Raw genomic sequence first — 15,786 nt, 5'->3', positions numbered from 1 at the left:
GGGGGTTCGAATCTCACGTCTGCCCTGTGTGCGTGGAGCTTGCATGTTCTCTCCGCGCTTTGAGGGTCTTACGCCGGTTTCACCCAATCCAAAGACATGCGTTGTAGGCTGATTGACATCTCTAATTTGTCCATAGTGTGTGTGATTGTACCCTGTGATGGGTTGGCACTCCATCCAGGCTGTCCCCCGCCTCGTGCACCCGAGTTCCCTGCAACAGGCTCCCTACGAGCCTATGTAGGATAAGCGATACTACAGAAAATCCCATGGCGGGACGGATTTAATATCTTAAAACTGTATTATTATTTTTTTTTTAGTCTAGTTTATCATATCATGAAAATTTCAAACCCCTTAATCAAGACTCAGCTGTAATTGGTAGCCTGAAGGACATTCCTTTTTAATTGAGGCCCTGTAGGCTACAGGCTCCATGCCCACGCATGTCGCTGGTCTTTTATTAGAGGCTCCCTGTCTTTGGACAACCTTCACAGCAGAAATGTTAGATGATAGACACGATGGCTCGTAGATCCAGACAAATACTCTATCCCAGGCATTAAACTAAGCAGTGGTTTTGGATTTCAACTTCATTAAGTTGAACTGTAACAGGCCACTACCCTAACTAACAATCTTGAGAGACTTTTATTTTTGTATTTTCTATACAGTAAACCCACCAACAATCATGCGTCCTCTTCTTTCTCCATTTTGTGTGAAGGGAAATTTATGATCTCTCACACACACACACACACACACACACACAGTGGTGTAAAGACGCACAACAGCGCATCCGCTCGCCTCTCCATTGACGTCACTTCGAAGTCATGTGACCCAGCATGGACCAATCAGAATGATGCTGTCGAAGCGCTTGGTTCCTTCACCGAGATAGACAGAGAGGTGGGGGGAGAGAGAAAGAAATAGAGAGAGAGAGAGAGAGAGAGAGAGGAACCATGTCTACAAGCGTTTAAAAAACAAAACCAGCGGAGATTACCTGTCGCGTCCTGGATTGTGTTTGAGTTTGACGTGAAACGCCGTGTTGTGCGGGAACACCTCGGAGGAATATGCCGTCGTGCAGAGTGACAGAGTGGATATGGATAATGGCCCGAACATATTGAATCGCTTCGTCAGAGGAGGAGGAGGAGGAGGGAGTGCTGTAGCGCGAGGAAACACGTTACAGAGAGAATAAAGGCAGCGAGACACAGTATAAATAAAAATAAAATAAAAACACTCGGACTGGTAATTAATGAAACATCTCGCATTTCACCTACGCGGCTTTCACAGGGATTTGTTTTTTTGTTGTTTGAATGGCTTGTCGGTTTAACGCCCTCGAGTGACTCTCGGTAGGTAACTCGGCTCGGCTCGGCTCTCCTCTCGGTTCAGACTGAAAGTTAATCACCGAGGCGATTTTTTTTGGCCTTTGGAATATTTGTGCGTGAACATGGATTTTAACGGCAGCGGCTTGGGCAACGAGCTGCATAATAACCAGACGTATCAGTGTGAGGAGAGCAAGCCACTGCTGGAGCCGGAGGGCAATAATAATAACAGTAAGGTGGGCGCGGGGCCGTGCCGCCGGAGCGCGCTTCACTGCAGCAGCGGCGGTGGAGGTGGTGGAGGAGGAGGTGGAGGTATGCGATATAAACTCCTGCACGAGGGAGACATCCAGGTGTGTGCTGTGAAACACCCGCGCACCTTCCTCAGCAAAATCCTCACCTCCAAGTTCCTGCGGAGATGGGAACCCCACCATCTCACCCTGACCGACAGCAGCATCGTCTCTGCCACGGTAAGGTCCCGTGATCTCTCTCTCTCTCTCTCTCTCTCTCTCTCTCTCACACACACACACACACACACACCTCCTCCCCCTTCGCGATAGCCATGTTGAACCACTGTTACAGCAGCTACGCTATTTCAGAAACAAGATGTCGAAGAGCGCTGTGGCTTTGCTCCCACTCCACCTCCTGCGCCATAGCATCGCTTCAGCTTTTAATCATAACAACACACCGCCATGTCATTCAGACTCAGTGTCCTTATTTCCTCACATTCACATCATCAGCTGATATGATGATGGCTACACACACTCTGGCTTTGTCTCCAGTCTTCAGGTTTTGCGTTTTTATCAGGAACGCGCTAGGCCTTTTCTCATCCTCCATTTACATGCAGGACATCCATTAGATCATCTGAACATCTTGGTCATGAATTCAAAAAAGTGATATTAATAAAGGGACATTATTCAGCCCTTCTGTCGATCTGAACATCTTTACATGCCATCACTGAGCTTGTCTGTCTACCTGAACACCTTTGATTGTTAATAAACCCTTTATAATGCGATTTACTCATCTTATATCCACCTGAACACCCTGATCTTTAATAAACCCTTAATAATGTGATTCATTCATCTTATATCCACCTGAACACCCTGATCTTTAATAAACCCTTAATAATGCGATTTATTCCTGTTTTATATTCACCTGAACACCCTGATCGTTAATAAACCCTTAATAATGCGATTTATTCATCTTATATCTACCTGAACACCCTGATCTTTAATAAACCCTTAATAATGCGATTTATTCCTGTTTTATATTCACCTGAACACCCTGATCGTTAATAAACCCTTAATAATGCGATTTATTCCTGTTTTATATTCACCTGAACACCATGATCGTTAATAAACCCTTTATAAAGAGATTTATTCATCTTTTCTATCCACCTGAACACCTCGATTATTAATAAACCCTTAATTTTCACACAATGAAAGCCACTGTTTCAGTCCTTCTTTTTTTCAGTCAAGGCCTAAAATGGAAGCAGAAATGTCTTTAAAAGCTACCAGCAGCACAGAAATCGTAACATCTCACGGAAACCAAAAGATTTTGAGGCCAATTTTATGTCCATGCATAACAAGTTAAAAAAAAAAAAAAAAAAATTCACCAAATGTTGTGTGTTGATTATATTGGATTATGAATTATATTGGCCTGCTAGGACCGTGTTAGGTTAAAGATGAACCAGATTCTGGGGAAGCAAAGCCAGTCTGGTTTGTTCATGTTTACACATTTTATGAGACGGAATAAAATGTAATCATGTAAACAGACAAGGCAGCTGATCCTACACACCGGTAGTTTAACCCCATGCGTCATGTGGATCCTCTTCTACCATTATAGCGACTACAAAAATAGATGTTTACAATGGATTTCAGTTTAATTTAAGCCGGTTTTGAGGCGCGTGTGGTGCGGTGTGGTGTGATGTGGTGCGCCCAAGTTTAGTCAGCCAGCATCAGCAATCATTAAAAGTGAGACAATTATTTATTTATTTAGTTTTAACCATCAGTCTCTTACTGATGTCACACACTTTTTTATCTCCCTCCCTTGTTTCATATTGTCCCCGTGTCAAATCAGTGACTCATGGTTCACAGTAAATGTGCTGGAGATACGGTCTTGTTGAAACACGTCAGACAGACGCAGCACAGCCAGCGTACAAAAGGCGCTCGGCACGCTCGTGGAAACGTGGATCGTATTTTATCAGAATAAAGTCTTTTTAGATGTAGTCATGCTGTCAGAGTTCAGGCTGAAACGGTTCAGAATAACCCATGTTTCCACGTAGGCGTAAAATATCAGCGCGTTTCCCATGGACGCTTCTTCGTCCAGGTTTTTGTTGAGCGGCTATATTTAGTTCCTGGATATTTTTTTTTTTATTCACGAGCTCGAAAAAGATCGCTCCGAGTCGGTCCGATTTAACTTCGGCCTCAGATCTGTAGGCTGGTCTGCGTGTAACAGACTTGAATTCATTAAACATACAACATCAGTGAGGTGTTTTGGCAGTAAGAGTCAGCTGATTGCCCTGTTTTCTCGTCTCCGGCTCTCTAGACTAATAGCTGTTTAGCAGGTGACCTGTGTTCAGTTGACCATAGCTAATAGAAGGGTAGTTGACTGTGGCTAATGTTTTCTTTTGGCGAAGGTTAAGATGTTTTTCTTGGCGTCTGTAATTTTAAGAACGTTCCCCACATTTGTTTCAAGCATTAAACCTCTGAACTTGTGCTCTTTCCAGTGATGCAATTATATTTTTTTCCTATAGCTCGAGGTTTTCCATTTCAGCCTGAAGTCGTGTGTGTGTGTCTGATGCTAATCTAACAAAATGTAGCATTTTGCTTAAATAGCTTCTCATCCATCTCCTTTCCCGCTAGTACCCAGTACACGGTAGTAAAAAAAAAAAACATTTAAAAATCCTGTGCCATTTTATAGCATTTTCTAAGTAAACGCCATGCCTTCTTTTGAAACATGATCTCACCGAAAGATATGAAAGATGTGAGTCACCGTTTTCCTCAAGCACCGAGGCCCTACACGATATTTGCGTAATGCCAACATACACGCTTCCTGTCAATCTTTCATGAAAAAGGCATTAAAAAGCTCCCAAGCTCCTTGCCCCGGTGTTGCTCTGTCATGGATGGAAGAAACGGTTTGGTTTCCCCATCCAAAAAGGGAAGGGTGTAATCAAGAGTTTTCAGTCGGATCAGGTCAGAATAGACCCGTGATGAAATATAACACCAAGCGCAGGAGCTAAAGGAGCCGCCATTGTCCAGGCATTAACGAGATGAGAGTCGTGGCTTTTCCAGGATTTTCTGGTAAAGCTGGGTTCAGTATGAAGCTGAATGCTGGAGACAGAAAAGGCCACAATAAAGGAAGGGTCTTAAGGCACTGCTATTAAATCTACCAATTAGTTTGCCACAGACATGTCTAATCAACAGCTGCAAAACACAACAGTCGTAACATGTTCTTTAATCAGCGCACTTTAAAATTTTTATTTATGTGTATATATATATATATATATATATATATATATATATATATATATATATATATATAAAATATGTTGTTGTCCCATTCTCATACAGCGTCTTGGTAATTATCCAGATACGTGTTATGGTTGAGATAGAGGAGCTGAAGCACCTCTTGTGTTCAGCACAGATCTGCCATTAGGAGGACATTCTTAAACTCTGGCACACATCCATGTGGACTGTTTTTCGTGTTCCCACTCCGGCCTGCGATAGCGCTTGTTAGTGGATTTTTGCAACGGTTATCCGACACTCCCGGTATGCTTACAACTGTTTCAGTTGTAATATATTTTAATAAAGACTTGTATTCGTTTGCACTCTACGTGGGTTAACATAACGTTGATGTCAGCTTCCTCTGGTTTATACTCATGATCGATACATGAAACAGACTGTCTTATTGAACATAGTGTATAATTGTATACGTGATATTTCGGTTTTGGGAATGTTAAAACGGTTGCACGTTTAGGATTAGTTGTGGTAGGGCTGTGTAAAAAAAAAAATGATGTTAAAATTGCGACAGTAGGCCTAATTCGTTTCAGCGTGCAGTTTAACAGCCTCAAATCTGCAGAATGAATCAGATAACCCTTAGATGAAATATTTGTATTATCTCCTAGGGCTGGGTGATATTTTTGTCATATCAGGATTTGAACTGCAACAACTAATCGATAAAATTAATAATGGAGCGGACCCCTAGTGGTCAGTGGTGTAATTGTAGGGGGTCCGTGGGAAAGTTTTAAAATATATATATATATATATATATATTAGATGGATCAAAACATATTCAGATGAGATGTTTTAAAATTAACCAGTTTGGTTATTCGCGTGCATTCACAAATATCACGATCGTTCATTGATTATTTATTTTAAATTTATTTACAAATTAAATGATAATTTGCATAAATCTATGAGTGGCAGAGAAGTTCAAGTGTCACGTTGATGGGTAAAATAAACAAAAGATAATTCAGAGAGTCAAATTAAATGTCACACCAACAAAGTAAAATCCCTAATGTTGAATTAACAACCAGAGCGTTTATTTGAGTCCAGTGGACTTATATAAACACTGTGGGTGTTAAATCAACACTGGCGATTTTGCTGTGAACAATAAAATGTAAAAAAAATAATAATAATAATAATAATAATAAATCTTGAATGTTTTGATTCATTTTTAAATGTCCAGTGTTTATATTATTATTGTTAAATATTAATAAAATAACGTATATAGAAATGACTGTTTAGTATATAGCCTATAATTGTTGTGGAGTGAGGGGGGTCCTTGTTGAGTGTTCGAAATATGCTAGGGGTCCAGAGCTCACAAAAGGTTGAGAACCACTGGTCTAGTGTATGAATGGAACACATTAGTTTTTTACTAACCGGAAGTATAAGCCGCTTCCCAGTCAGTGGCACATGACATCATACGCACGTCATGTGATGCCGCTAGCTTCAGCAGATGCCCAGAATCACTGACAATGACTTACTGTTTATCAAAGTTACCTTTTATTCCCAACATGACCCCAGTCACTAACAGACATCAGATGGAGGCGTAATCAATAAGTAACTGAGGAAGAAAGTGTGCAACCTCCAAGTCCCCTAAGGCAGGGATGCATTTTACGTTAAACACCGCGGAGATGATAAAACTTTACAAAGCGGAGATTGTGAAGCAGGGAAGCACGACAGTGATGCACGAGCACAAACTTATGTTTATATCCAAAATGGTCCAGTGTGTGCAAGGGGCTGGGGGAAACAGGTGCAAGTTGCTTAAGAGGTTTAGTTTAACTTCTGTCGTTTATTATAAGGGAAGAGATGTGTTAGTGACGAGGCCGCGTTGCTCCTCACTCGTGATGTAGACGCGATTGAGTGGTGTTGACTCAAGTGTAGCGCGAGTAAGGTCTGTAAGGTCTAATTAAAAAACTATGATCAAAAGTAAAATAATGTATAAAGGCAATGAGTAACAGAAACCACAAGGTGCAGGGAAAGTGAGTTTTTATTATTCATTTAGGACTGGAGTTTAATTCAGTAATGCATAAATACAATATATATATATATATATATATATATATATATATATATATATATATATATATATATATATATATATATACACATTTTTATGTTTATGTTATAATTAAAATATATAAGCATATACGCATTACTTTTTATGAATGCAAAAAAAGCACGGAATTAAACTACAGTCCTAAGTGTTTGTGGATTTTATTTTAAATAAATGGTTTGCCTCGCCCCATCCGATTAATTGATTAAGCGAAAAATATTCGGCCAACTAATCAATTATGAAAATAATCGTTAGTTGCCGCCCTAATCACGATACCTGAGTACGTTTTAACAATGCACAATATGTATCGCGATATATGAGTTTGCTGACAAACTGTCTGCGAAACAGTAGCAAAATGAACAGAAAACGGTTAAACTGAGGAAAGTATCGGACGATACTTTTCTTTAATGCCTACAAAGACAAAGAAGATTAAGTTCTTAAAAAGAAACTGCGTCAAAATTACATCAAATCACCGGCATCCATTCAGTACCATTTAATTTGTCATTATTAAAAGCTTAAAAAAAAACCAAAACATCATCATATCTGCGATATCTCAGAAAAGTGTATCGCGTACTAATTTATCATGATATCGATACTATATCGATATATCGCCCAGCCATGAGTGAGCATAGCCATAGTACAAGATGACCTCGAGCACGCCCCTGAAGCACTGTGTGTACAGAAGAAAAAGGAGAAACACGACGTTGGAACAGGTGTGAGTGAACCAACTGCAAAGCCCTACGCAGATTTGTCCGGAATAAACACTCAATAAGGAATTTTGTTAGAGAGGGGGGAAATTTTTTGCAAACGTTACAGCTCGCCATCTTTTTCTTTCACACAATGCTATGCTTAAGATGGGATATAGAGATTGTAACACTCAATTCTGGTTTTAATTTATTTCTCTGCAGGAGACTGGCAAAAACTGTTTAAAAAAAAAAACCCCAAAAAGACGTTATTTAATTAGACCTACAGTTTGATCTAAAAGCATATATCCACATGTCTGTAGACTGCTTAAAGCTTCTTTCAGCCTCTTTCAACAGAACGTAAGATCATAAATAAAGAGTGAAGAATGCAAACTCAGCTGATCATATGGCACACAGACTACATCAGCTTCCTCACGAAGCATCATATGAGAGCAGCTGGAAATTCCTCCACGGCAGGACGAATTGTTTTTTTATTTACTGAAAACTACTTTTATAAAGTTATATTGTGACGTCTCTGAAATGTTTGGCCACCAAATACGTTCAGGAATTTTTCAGTAATTAACTCATTATTACTCACGATTACACTAAATGAGTAACGGGTCCAATATTTTGACTGTTTTTAGGCTTCAGAGTGGGTTAAACAGCGACAGCAGGAAGTTCTTCACAATGTTGCGAGCACAACAAGCCAGTCATCTCTGTAGCAGTACTCTGTAGCTAATGATAGTGTCAGAGAGATTAGTAACCGAGGTAAAGGTTAGAACTGGTGAAGCACTGAAATGAACATTTAAGGCCAGTGAAAAATTGCAAAGCAAATTGTATCTACATATGAAACACGAACTGTTTTTACAGAGAGGTTATTGACAGTAGAAACATTGGATATTAGAGCAACAGCAAAGCAGCGTTCGTACATACAGCAAATCGCAGCGGCAAAGTATCCAGAGAGCATTCGTTTTCAGCGAGAGCTGCCGACTTCCGGCGACTAGATGTGGGCGTGTCCGGTGACGCAATGAAGTTGAGAAAACTTTATGCAAATCTGGAGTGCCTACCAATGAGAGTGAAGACTGTAGAACGCATGTGATCGTCTTCTGTCAGACACTATAGAGCAGAAAACATGGAGGAAAAGTTCCTTCTTATAGCGGGTAGCAATTGGCCAGTTCTTTATGATGATACATCTCTGGCCGCATACGTCTCTGGACGCAAGTAAAAAAAAAAAAATGGCAGCTGGAAAACCGTATCCGACATTGTTGGCGTAATAATGAACATCGTTTAATTATTAACCATGTCAAAACATGACAAATAGCATACCATGCCATGATTAGCCGAGTAACCGTACATCATATAGGCTTCAGATTTGGTTGATTAAATCCTAAAAGAGTGCATTTCAAAATGGCGCCACTTCGTGTCCTGCCTTGCAGTTCGGGTTCCCACCTTCAGCAACAGCTCATCAAACCGAGTCCTGTACTGGCAACTTGCAGCACTGTGTGTGTGACCTTGCAGTAAGATGTGGCTTTAAGGGTGTCTATAGTGCTGAAACCACACAGCGCTTTGGGGCCATTGTTATCAGTTTCTAGTTCCGTCTTGCCCCTCCCAAAAAAAACAAAACAATCAATCAATCAATCAAATCAACTTTTGTAGTGGTTCAAAAATGAATAGAAACACATTCGGTCAATTCTTGTGACTTAGGCTGTGTCCGAAATCGCATACTGTGTCAGTACGTACTGATCGGTATAAGTGGTAAGCATGAATACACTCCGGAATCCGGACGTACCACACGGCGCGGATTCCGACAGCTCTTCCGCACCAGCCCCGTTGCATTATGGGATAGCGCAGTATCCACAGTGTCCAGTGGATCCATGCTGCAGAATCGAGGCGGAAGCAGTAGGTCATCCGGGTATTTCTCGCCTACCATTTTATGAATACTGAGAATTCGGACATGCTACTGCTTTGGCGTAGTGATTTTTGCCTGCTGCGTAGTACAGATATTCTGACACAGCCTTAGTGTCCGGTATTCAGCTCTGTGTTTCCTGAAATTCCAGCTTTGGACTCGATCTTTCATCTTAGTGCGTCACTGTGCATAAGTACATAATAAGCATACCATACATAATTCTACATAAGACGTACGTTTTTTTGGCGTTAATAATGATTTATCCTCAAAATGTGAAAGTCATTAGATATGGCGTAGCGATTATAGAGTAGCCATTACTGATAATGAACCCAATGGAGTATAATTGTGTCAAAGGCCAGACTTTTCTCATGGGCTGCCGTGACTAAACTTTTTCTTAGTGAAAATGAGAGCGATTTTTTTTCTCAACAAGGACTTTTAAAGCTTTTGTAACTGGCTTTTCCAACCATCTATTTATTGTCAAGTCTGTTTTTTCAAGTTTGGTTAATTTCCTAAAAATAAAATTGATGATACGGTGTGTGTGTGTGTGTGTGTGTGTTCCAGTATCTCATGACTGTGCGTTTGGCTCATCGCGCCTCCTCAGAAGCTCACATAATTACAGGACTTGGAAGCAGAATGCTTTGCATTTTCTTTTGCAGCAACATTTGGAGAGAAACATAAATGTAGAAGTGATCCGTATGGATCTGTTCCAACATTACATGGAGGTTTCGTTCTAGTCAGCCAGAGAAAGGCTGGTTATCCATCTACAGGTAACATCAGGACGTTAATTCAGTTAAGATAAATGTAAACACTAACAGTACGAACAGAGCCGTGTATACCATAGTAGGGTCACGTATCATTCTAAACATATGTATTATGATATGTCCAGTCCCTCCAGAATTTTGCAGTTTTGTGATTTCTGAAATAAACTCAAACTCGAGAAAGGTCCGCAGTATCCTGAGCAGCTTGCAGTTTGTCGAACTTCTTGTGGATTTTCCGCAATTTTGGGCCGAGACACACTATGTAATGTCGTCACGTCAAAGCCCTCTTCGATTCAAGTGCGTCGAACATGAGTACATGCTAAAAGGTCTCACTGACCAACAAACATCGCTGTGAAATTTCTGTATATCAGTCTGTACAGGATTACGCCGAGCCTTTTTTTAGTTGCTGTTGTTATTGTTGCGGCCAGAAATGCTTCGGCTTTTTTATTTCATTTTTTTCTTCAAAATTTCTTGAACTGGCGAAATTGCAATTGCGCGAAATTGTTTTGCACGGCCCTTCACGGTGATGCTTGTCGCTAAATGAGACCTTTTAGCTTTTTAGCACGTTGCGATGACTTCACACGCAAGCTTCCCCGAACATTGCGGAGTTTGCTTGACTTCGCGTTCGTTTCTGCGATCGGGAAATCGCGACATCCTGGAGGGACCGATCTATAGCTTTGCAAACAAAATACCAGCAAAACTGTAGCGCTGCATTAACAAAATGACGCTTTTATTTCATACAACCTTTAACGCAGAGAAGAGGAAATAATTCTGTCAAATCTTACAGCTTGAAACAATTCCGGACATATTTTAACTCAAATGATAAAATGGCACAGCGGTAACAAAAAGCAGAAATGATGAATAGGTGTCAAATTACATTCTAGTGACCAACTGTGTATTTAATTCACACGTATTTCACCACCTTATCAGAAACTTTTCAGCTTGCAGCTACTTGTCTGTTTCAGTTGTAGATGTAGACAGGAGAAAATGCACGTGCACAGTTTCTTTCTTCCTATTCCAGTCAGGATTTCATGGCAGTTTTCTGTGATTGTTATGGACAAAGGTGCTTGATTTTGATGTGGCTTTTTTGTTAAAAAATCTATGCTGCAGAGGTTTTTCGTGTTTTTTCGATGTCGTTGCAGAAAACCACTCGAATTGGTGAAATTGCACGGTTTTTCACAGTGATGTTTGTTGGTAAATTAGTTCTTTTATCTGTACTCATGCTGGACGCACGTGAGTCAGTGAGTGCTTTGGCTGAAGGCGTGTAGTGATGATGTCACATGACGCGGCTTGGCTCAAATCTGCGGAAAATCTGAGGTCATTTTGAAAACTTGCCAGCGCCCCCGAATATTCCGGAGCTTGCTCGATTTCGCGTTCATTTCTACGATAGATAAACTTTATGCAAAGCCACACGTATATACTGTATACACATGCACCATTCTTTCCCGAAGCCATTGCACCGTTTAAAGTAGTCTGTGATGACCGTCACAGCATTTTAAATCGATTTCAATCAAATTATCATTGCCATTAAAATTTTTGCCTAATACAGTAAAAGCACCGTCTTGGTCAAAAGAGAAATAAGGCAAAGGATCTTTGACAAAGATTAAATAGGCCTAGAAAAAGGGAAAAAAAACCCCTAATAAATAATATAATATTTAATATATTTAATAATATATAATAAGAAACAGCGTTTCTAAGAAAGAAAATATACTAATGTGAGATATGAAGGAGGGGCGGGGCTTCCAGGGGTGTCGAGGAGAGACACACATTCATTTACTTCAGACTGGAACAGTTTAGGAAACTTATAAGGTATCGTCCCCTCAAATATCTAACTGTGCGTTCAGGTCCTCCTGGGAAGTTCGTATTTACGAGTTGGGAAGTCGTAATTACGACGTTTAAGTCACGTGGGTCGGCGCGACATGGCGGTGTACCTTCTCATTATTAACTACAAGTAATACAGCGGGGTTTTTAAACTCTGCTTCCAGAAAATGAAGAACAAAGAATGCACATCAGGTGTGTTGTGCTTTTTTATGTTTTCAATCAGTTTATGAAGCCACTGTCAACTTACAAATTGTATCGTAATTGTACGATGCGATCATATTTTGTGCAGGAAATTAGCATGTTTTACTGTAAATAAAAATCCCGACAAAGACATGTGACTACTAAATACCCATAAGAAGTGTGGTTTATATTTGACTTTTATTCTCTCTCTTTTTATAAGCGAGATGCCCGTGCAACGTCGCAACTCAAACCATTTCTCTCCTATAGGTGCATAAATGTTAACCAATTTGCTTGTGTTTCAATAACTTGCTGCAATATATATAAAAAATAATACAACAACACATAACTGAAATCAGCTTCTGAGGCGAGTGAACATTCAATTTCAACAAAATTGCCGTCGACTACAGACGCTGCATCCGTCGATTCCGCCGTGCTTTCGTACTGACACCCCCCCAACTCAGAAACTCTGGGCTTCCCACTCGTAATTATGCGTTCAACTCGTGAATACAATCTTTCCAACATGAATTGAATACGCCATAAAACAGGGCCTGAAAAGAGTGACGCATAGTAAAATTACGGAGGCTTTTTTACGGACGTCTTGTCTCTTACATTGTACGGTTAGACGTTCTTATCTGATCTAAACAAAATCTGATCGAGATATCAATCTAGAAATGGTATAGACCAGGTAAAACCCAAAAAGCCATCAAACACAACAAAAAGAAAAAAGTATCCAAATCAAACTGATATTAGCCTGAAACTACTTGTGTTTTCAGATACTTTTCAATTAACCGGCGTGTTTTTATACATGAATTGGACTAATATGACACTGACTGACTATTTTACTTTATTATGCAAAATCAGATAGATTAGTTAAGATCTTTATATCCTCATGCGGCGCACTGGCTGAAAGAAAAGCGTGGAGGCAGACGGTCCGACCTCTCAACCCGACTCTTGACGACAATTTCCACTCTAACGACGGTGAAAATGTCAGTCAGACATGTTATCGTATGTATCGTATCATATCGCATGAGTGTCATATGACAAAAAACTCAATCACAACATAACATTCACATGACTGACATGACTCAAAAGGAACAACACCCAGAGTCATGCACTTGAAGAGTAGAACCTAGAAATGACTGCTGCGGTGTAAAGCCGGGCGATATGACAGTGTAATATCGATATCACGATAAATGAAGTCACTATACACTTTTATATACGTATATAAAGAGATATCACGCTTTTGTTTTATTAATAATCCTAAACAGATGCAAGCATTTTGAGCCTGTTGAGAGTTTGGTATGGGGCGTGAGCGTTAGTGGATGGATCTTTAGTTCTTAAAGAAGGATGAGAGCAGAAACTAAAGCTGCTGTAAACCAAGATCATTCAGTGCGTTTACACGGACAACAATAATCCGATATTAACCCGATTAAGACGATACTCTGATTAAGAAACCAGCATGTAAACAGTGATTATTGATGACCCTAATCCAGCTAAAGTCATACTCAGAGTAAACACAAATCGAATTAAGACATGTGGAGTATTCCTGTTTTGGTCGTGCATTACAGGACAAGTTTCTATTGTGAGTTTGTGAGTTAATGGGGCTATATCTCACAGAATTGCTCTTATTGTGCTTTGTATTCTACCGATATTTTAGTTTTATTCAGTTGAGCTTTTCTTCTCTTTATAGAAGATTTTGAAACAATATCTAACAGAATATTAAAAACAGAAAATCACTCAATAGTTGCAGTTTTACTGTTGTAGTGGTTGGCAGTTGTGTTTTTTTTAAGCCTGATATATATATTTGAATCATTTTAACGGATCTTGCGTCGGGATCTGGGTGTGTCCTGATGGGGTTCTGTTTCAGAAATTTCCAACACATTACAAGCACACAAAGAGCCCTATAGTCAAAAAATGGAACTAATATTTGAGGAACTAAAAAAGGAAGTCAGTTTTGGAGTCTGTTCAGTTTAATACCATGGTCATGCAGGACAGTCCGGTCTGTACAGGATTTCATGGAGGTTTTTTTTTTTTGTATTGTAGCCACCCAAAAAATAAATTTGCGATGCAACTTGCGGAGTTTTTTTTTTTGTGTGTGTGTTTTGTCCAGTCGAAGAGGGCTTTGGCTGTCTTGATGACGTCACACGACGCATCTCGGCACAAATCTGTGGAAAATCAGCTTTAATTCTTAAGAATTGCGAGCTCCTCCGAGTTTGCTCGATTCTGCATTCATTTCTGTGATTGCAAAATCGCTAAATCCTGGAGGGACTGCCAATCATCTTAAAATAGTCCTGACTCAATCAATGACTCTTTCCCTCGAATTCTGAACTCCCATTTAAATCATGAGTCGTGTCCCAAACGACGTACTATACACTCAGCACTTACACTATGCACTATGTACTCTACTGTCTATAGTGTTTTGAAGGGTAGTATCGACTCAAGCGGAACACTAGCGGTTTTTTACTAACCAGAAAACACACATTTCGGACTATTTTGGAGGCTTGTTCATGTTCAGGATGACCGTTGGGGTGGTGCGCATAAATTTAAACACAAGTCGCTTCATGTAAGATTTTGACTTGATGCTGAAATGAAGACCGAATCAATAAAATCAAAACAGGAAAAATGTAACATTTGAGCTTCTATGGAATATCAAAGGAAGGTGTCCGGATGAGGACGAACAGGGAGCGTGTCAGATGTGAAAGTCACATTTTTGTCATTTCAGCGGGTGCAAAACGTCGTTACCTCTCAATCCAGTTCATTGGTGAGTTAGTTATTTTTAAAAATCCGTAAAAGATCCTCGTAACATTGGGACACAAGTGCACATACCAGAAGTATAACAGTTGAAAGCATTCACGGTCATCATTCTTAGTCTTCAATCTCTGCAGCATATTTCCCTCATGTAGTGCTCCTCCATGCCTCTTCTGTTTTACTTTTCTTCATTCAATTTCATCTAACACGGCAAACCTCGTGTAAACTTTCAGTCGTAAAAATCAAACATGTTTGGAGATATTAGGAGGGCCATGACCGGTTTGGAGTGAGACCATCTTTGTGGAGTGAGTTTCCGACCTGGAAATCTGCTTCCAATTTGAAACAGTTGTCCAACAGGAGAAAATGTGAGATTTTCATTATGCGTGCGTCATTACTCAAGTGTCTTAATGATTGTATACAGAACATTTCTGGGGGGTTTTGTCTCACAAGTAAATTAAGATGTTTTAGCTTATGGATCTTGACCTGTTCAACACTGATTATACAGCCGCAATCAAAATGATTCAACCCCCATTGCAAATCAGGTTTATTGTCAAAATGTACAGACTTTCAGCTGTTTGCAATGAACAAATCAAACAAAAGCGATTGAAATAGTTCAACACAGCGAACACTTCAAGTGGTTTCCCCAAATTCAACTGAAAATGCAACTTATAATGACTTCTCCAGTTTCAAAATGAATCAACCCTCTGAATAGAATCCCTCACAACAGCACAAATATGCAAAACAGGTGTTGTCTCAAGTACACCTGATGCAGGTAATCAAGGGCATCATTCGTTGCACCAGGTGTGATTGAGCTGGAGCATAGAAAAAGGAAG

At 39.9% G+C, this 15,786-nt stretch overlaps 1 protein-coding gene across 2 annotated transcripts in view; it reads left to right on the top strand.

Moving 5' to 3' along the window:
* Positions 1-861: 861 nt before the first annotated feature.
* cmip (c-Maf inducing protein) overlaps positions 862-15,786 on the top strand; it is a 41,060-nt gene continuing 26,135 nt past the window's right edge. For both annotated transcript variants that reach the window (XM_017465563.3, XM_053678093.1), the window contains exon 1: positions 862-1,768. In XM_017465563.3, coding sequence (XP_017321052.1) covers positions 1,427-1,768 — 342 coding nt within the window. In that variant the 5' untranslated portion in view covers positions 862-1,426. The remainder of the gene's footprint in view (positions 1,769-15,786) is intronic.

This window comes from Ictalurus punctatus, chromosome 4, assembly GCF_001660625.3.
Source record: "Ictalurus punctatus breed USDA103 chromosome 4, Coco_2.0, whole genome shotgun sequence".
Taxonomy (NCBI): Eukaryota; Metazoa; Chordata; class Actinopteri; order Siluriformes; family Ictaluridae; genus Ictalurus; species Ictalurus punctatus.
The sequence above is the reverse complement of the archived record's forward strand: the minus strand, read 5'-3'. Positions and strand labels throughout refer to the sequence as shown.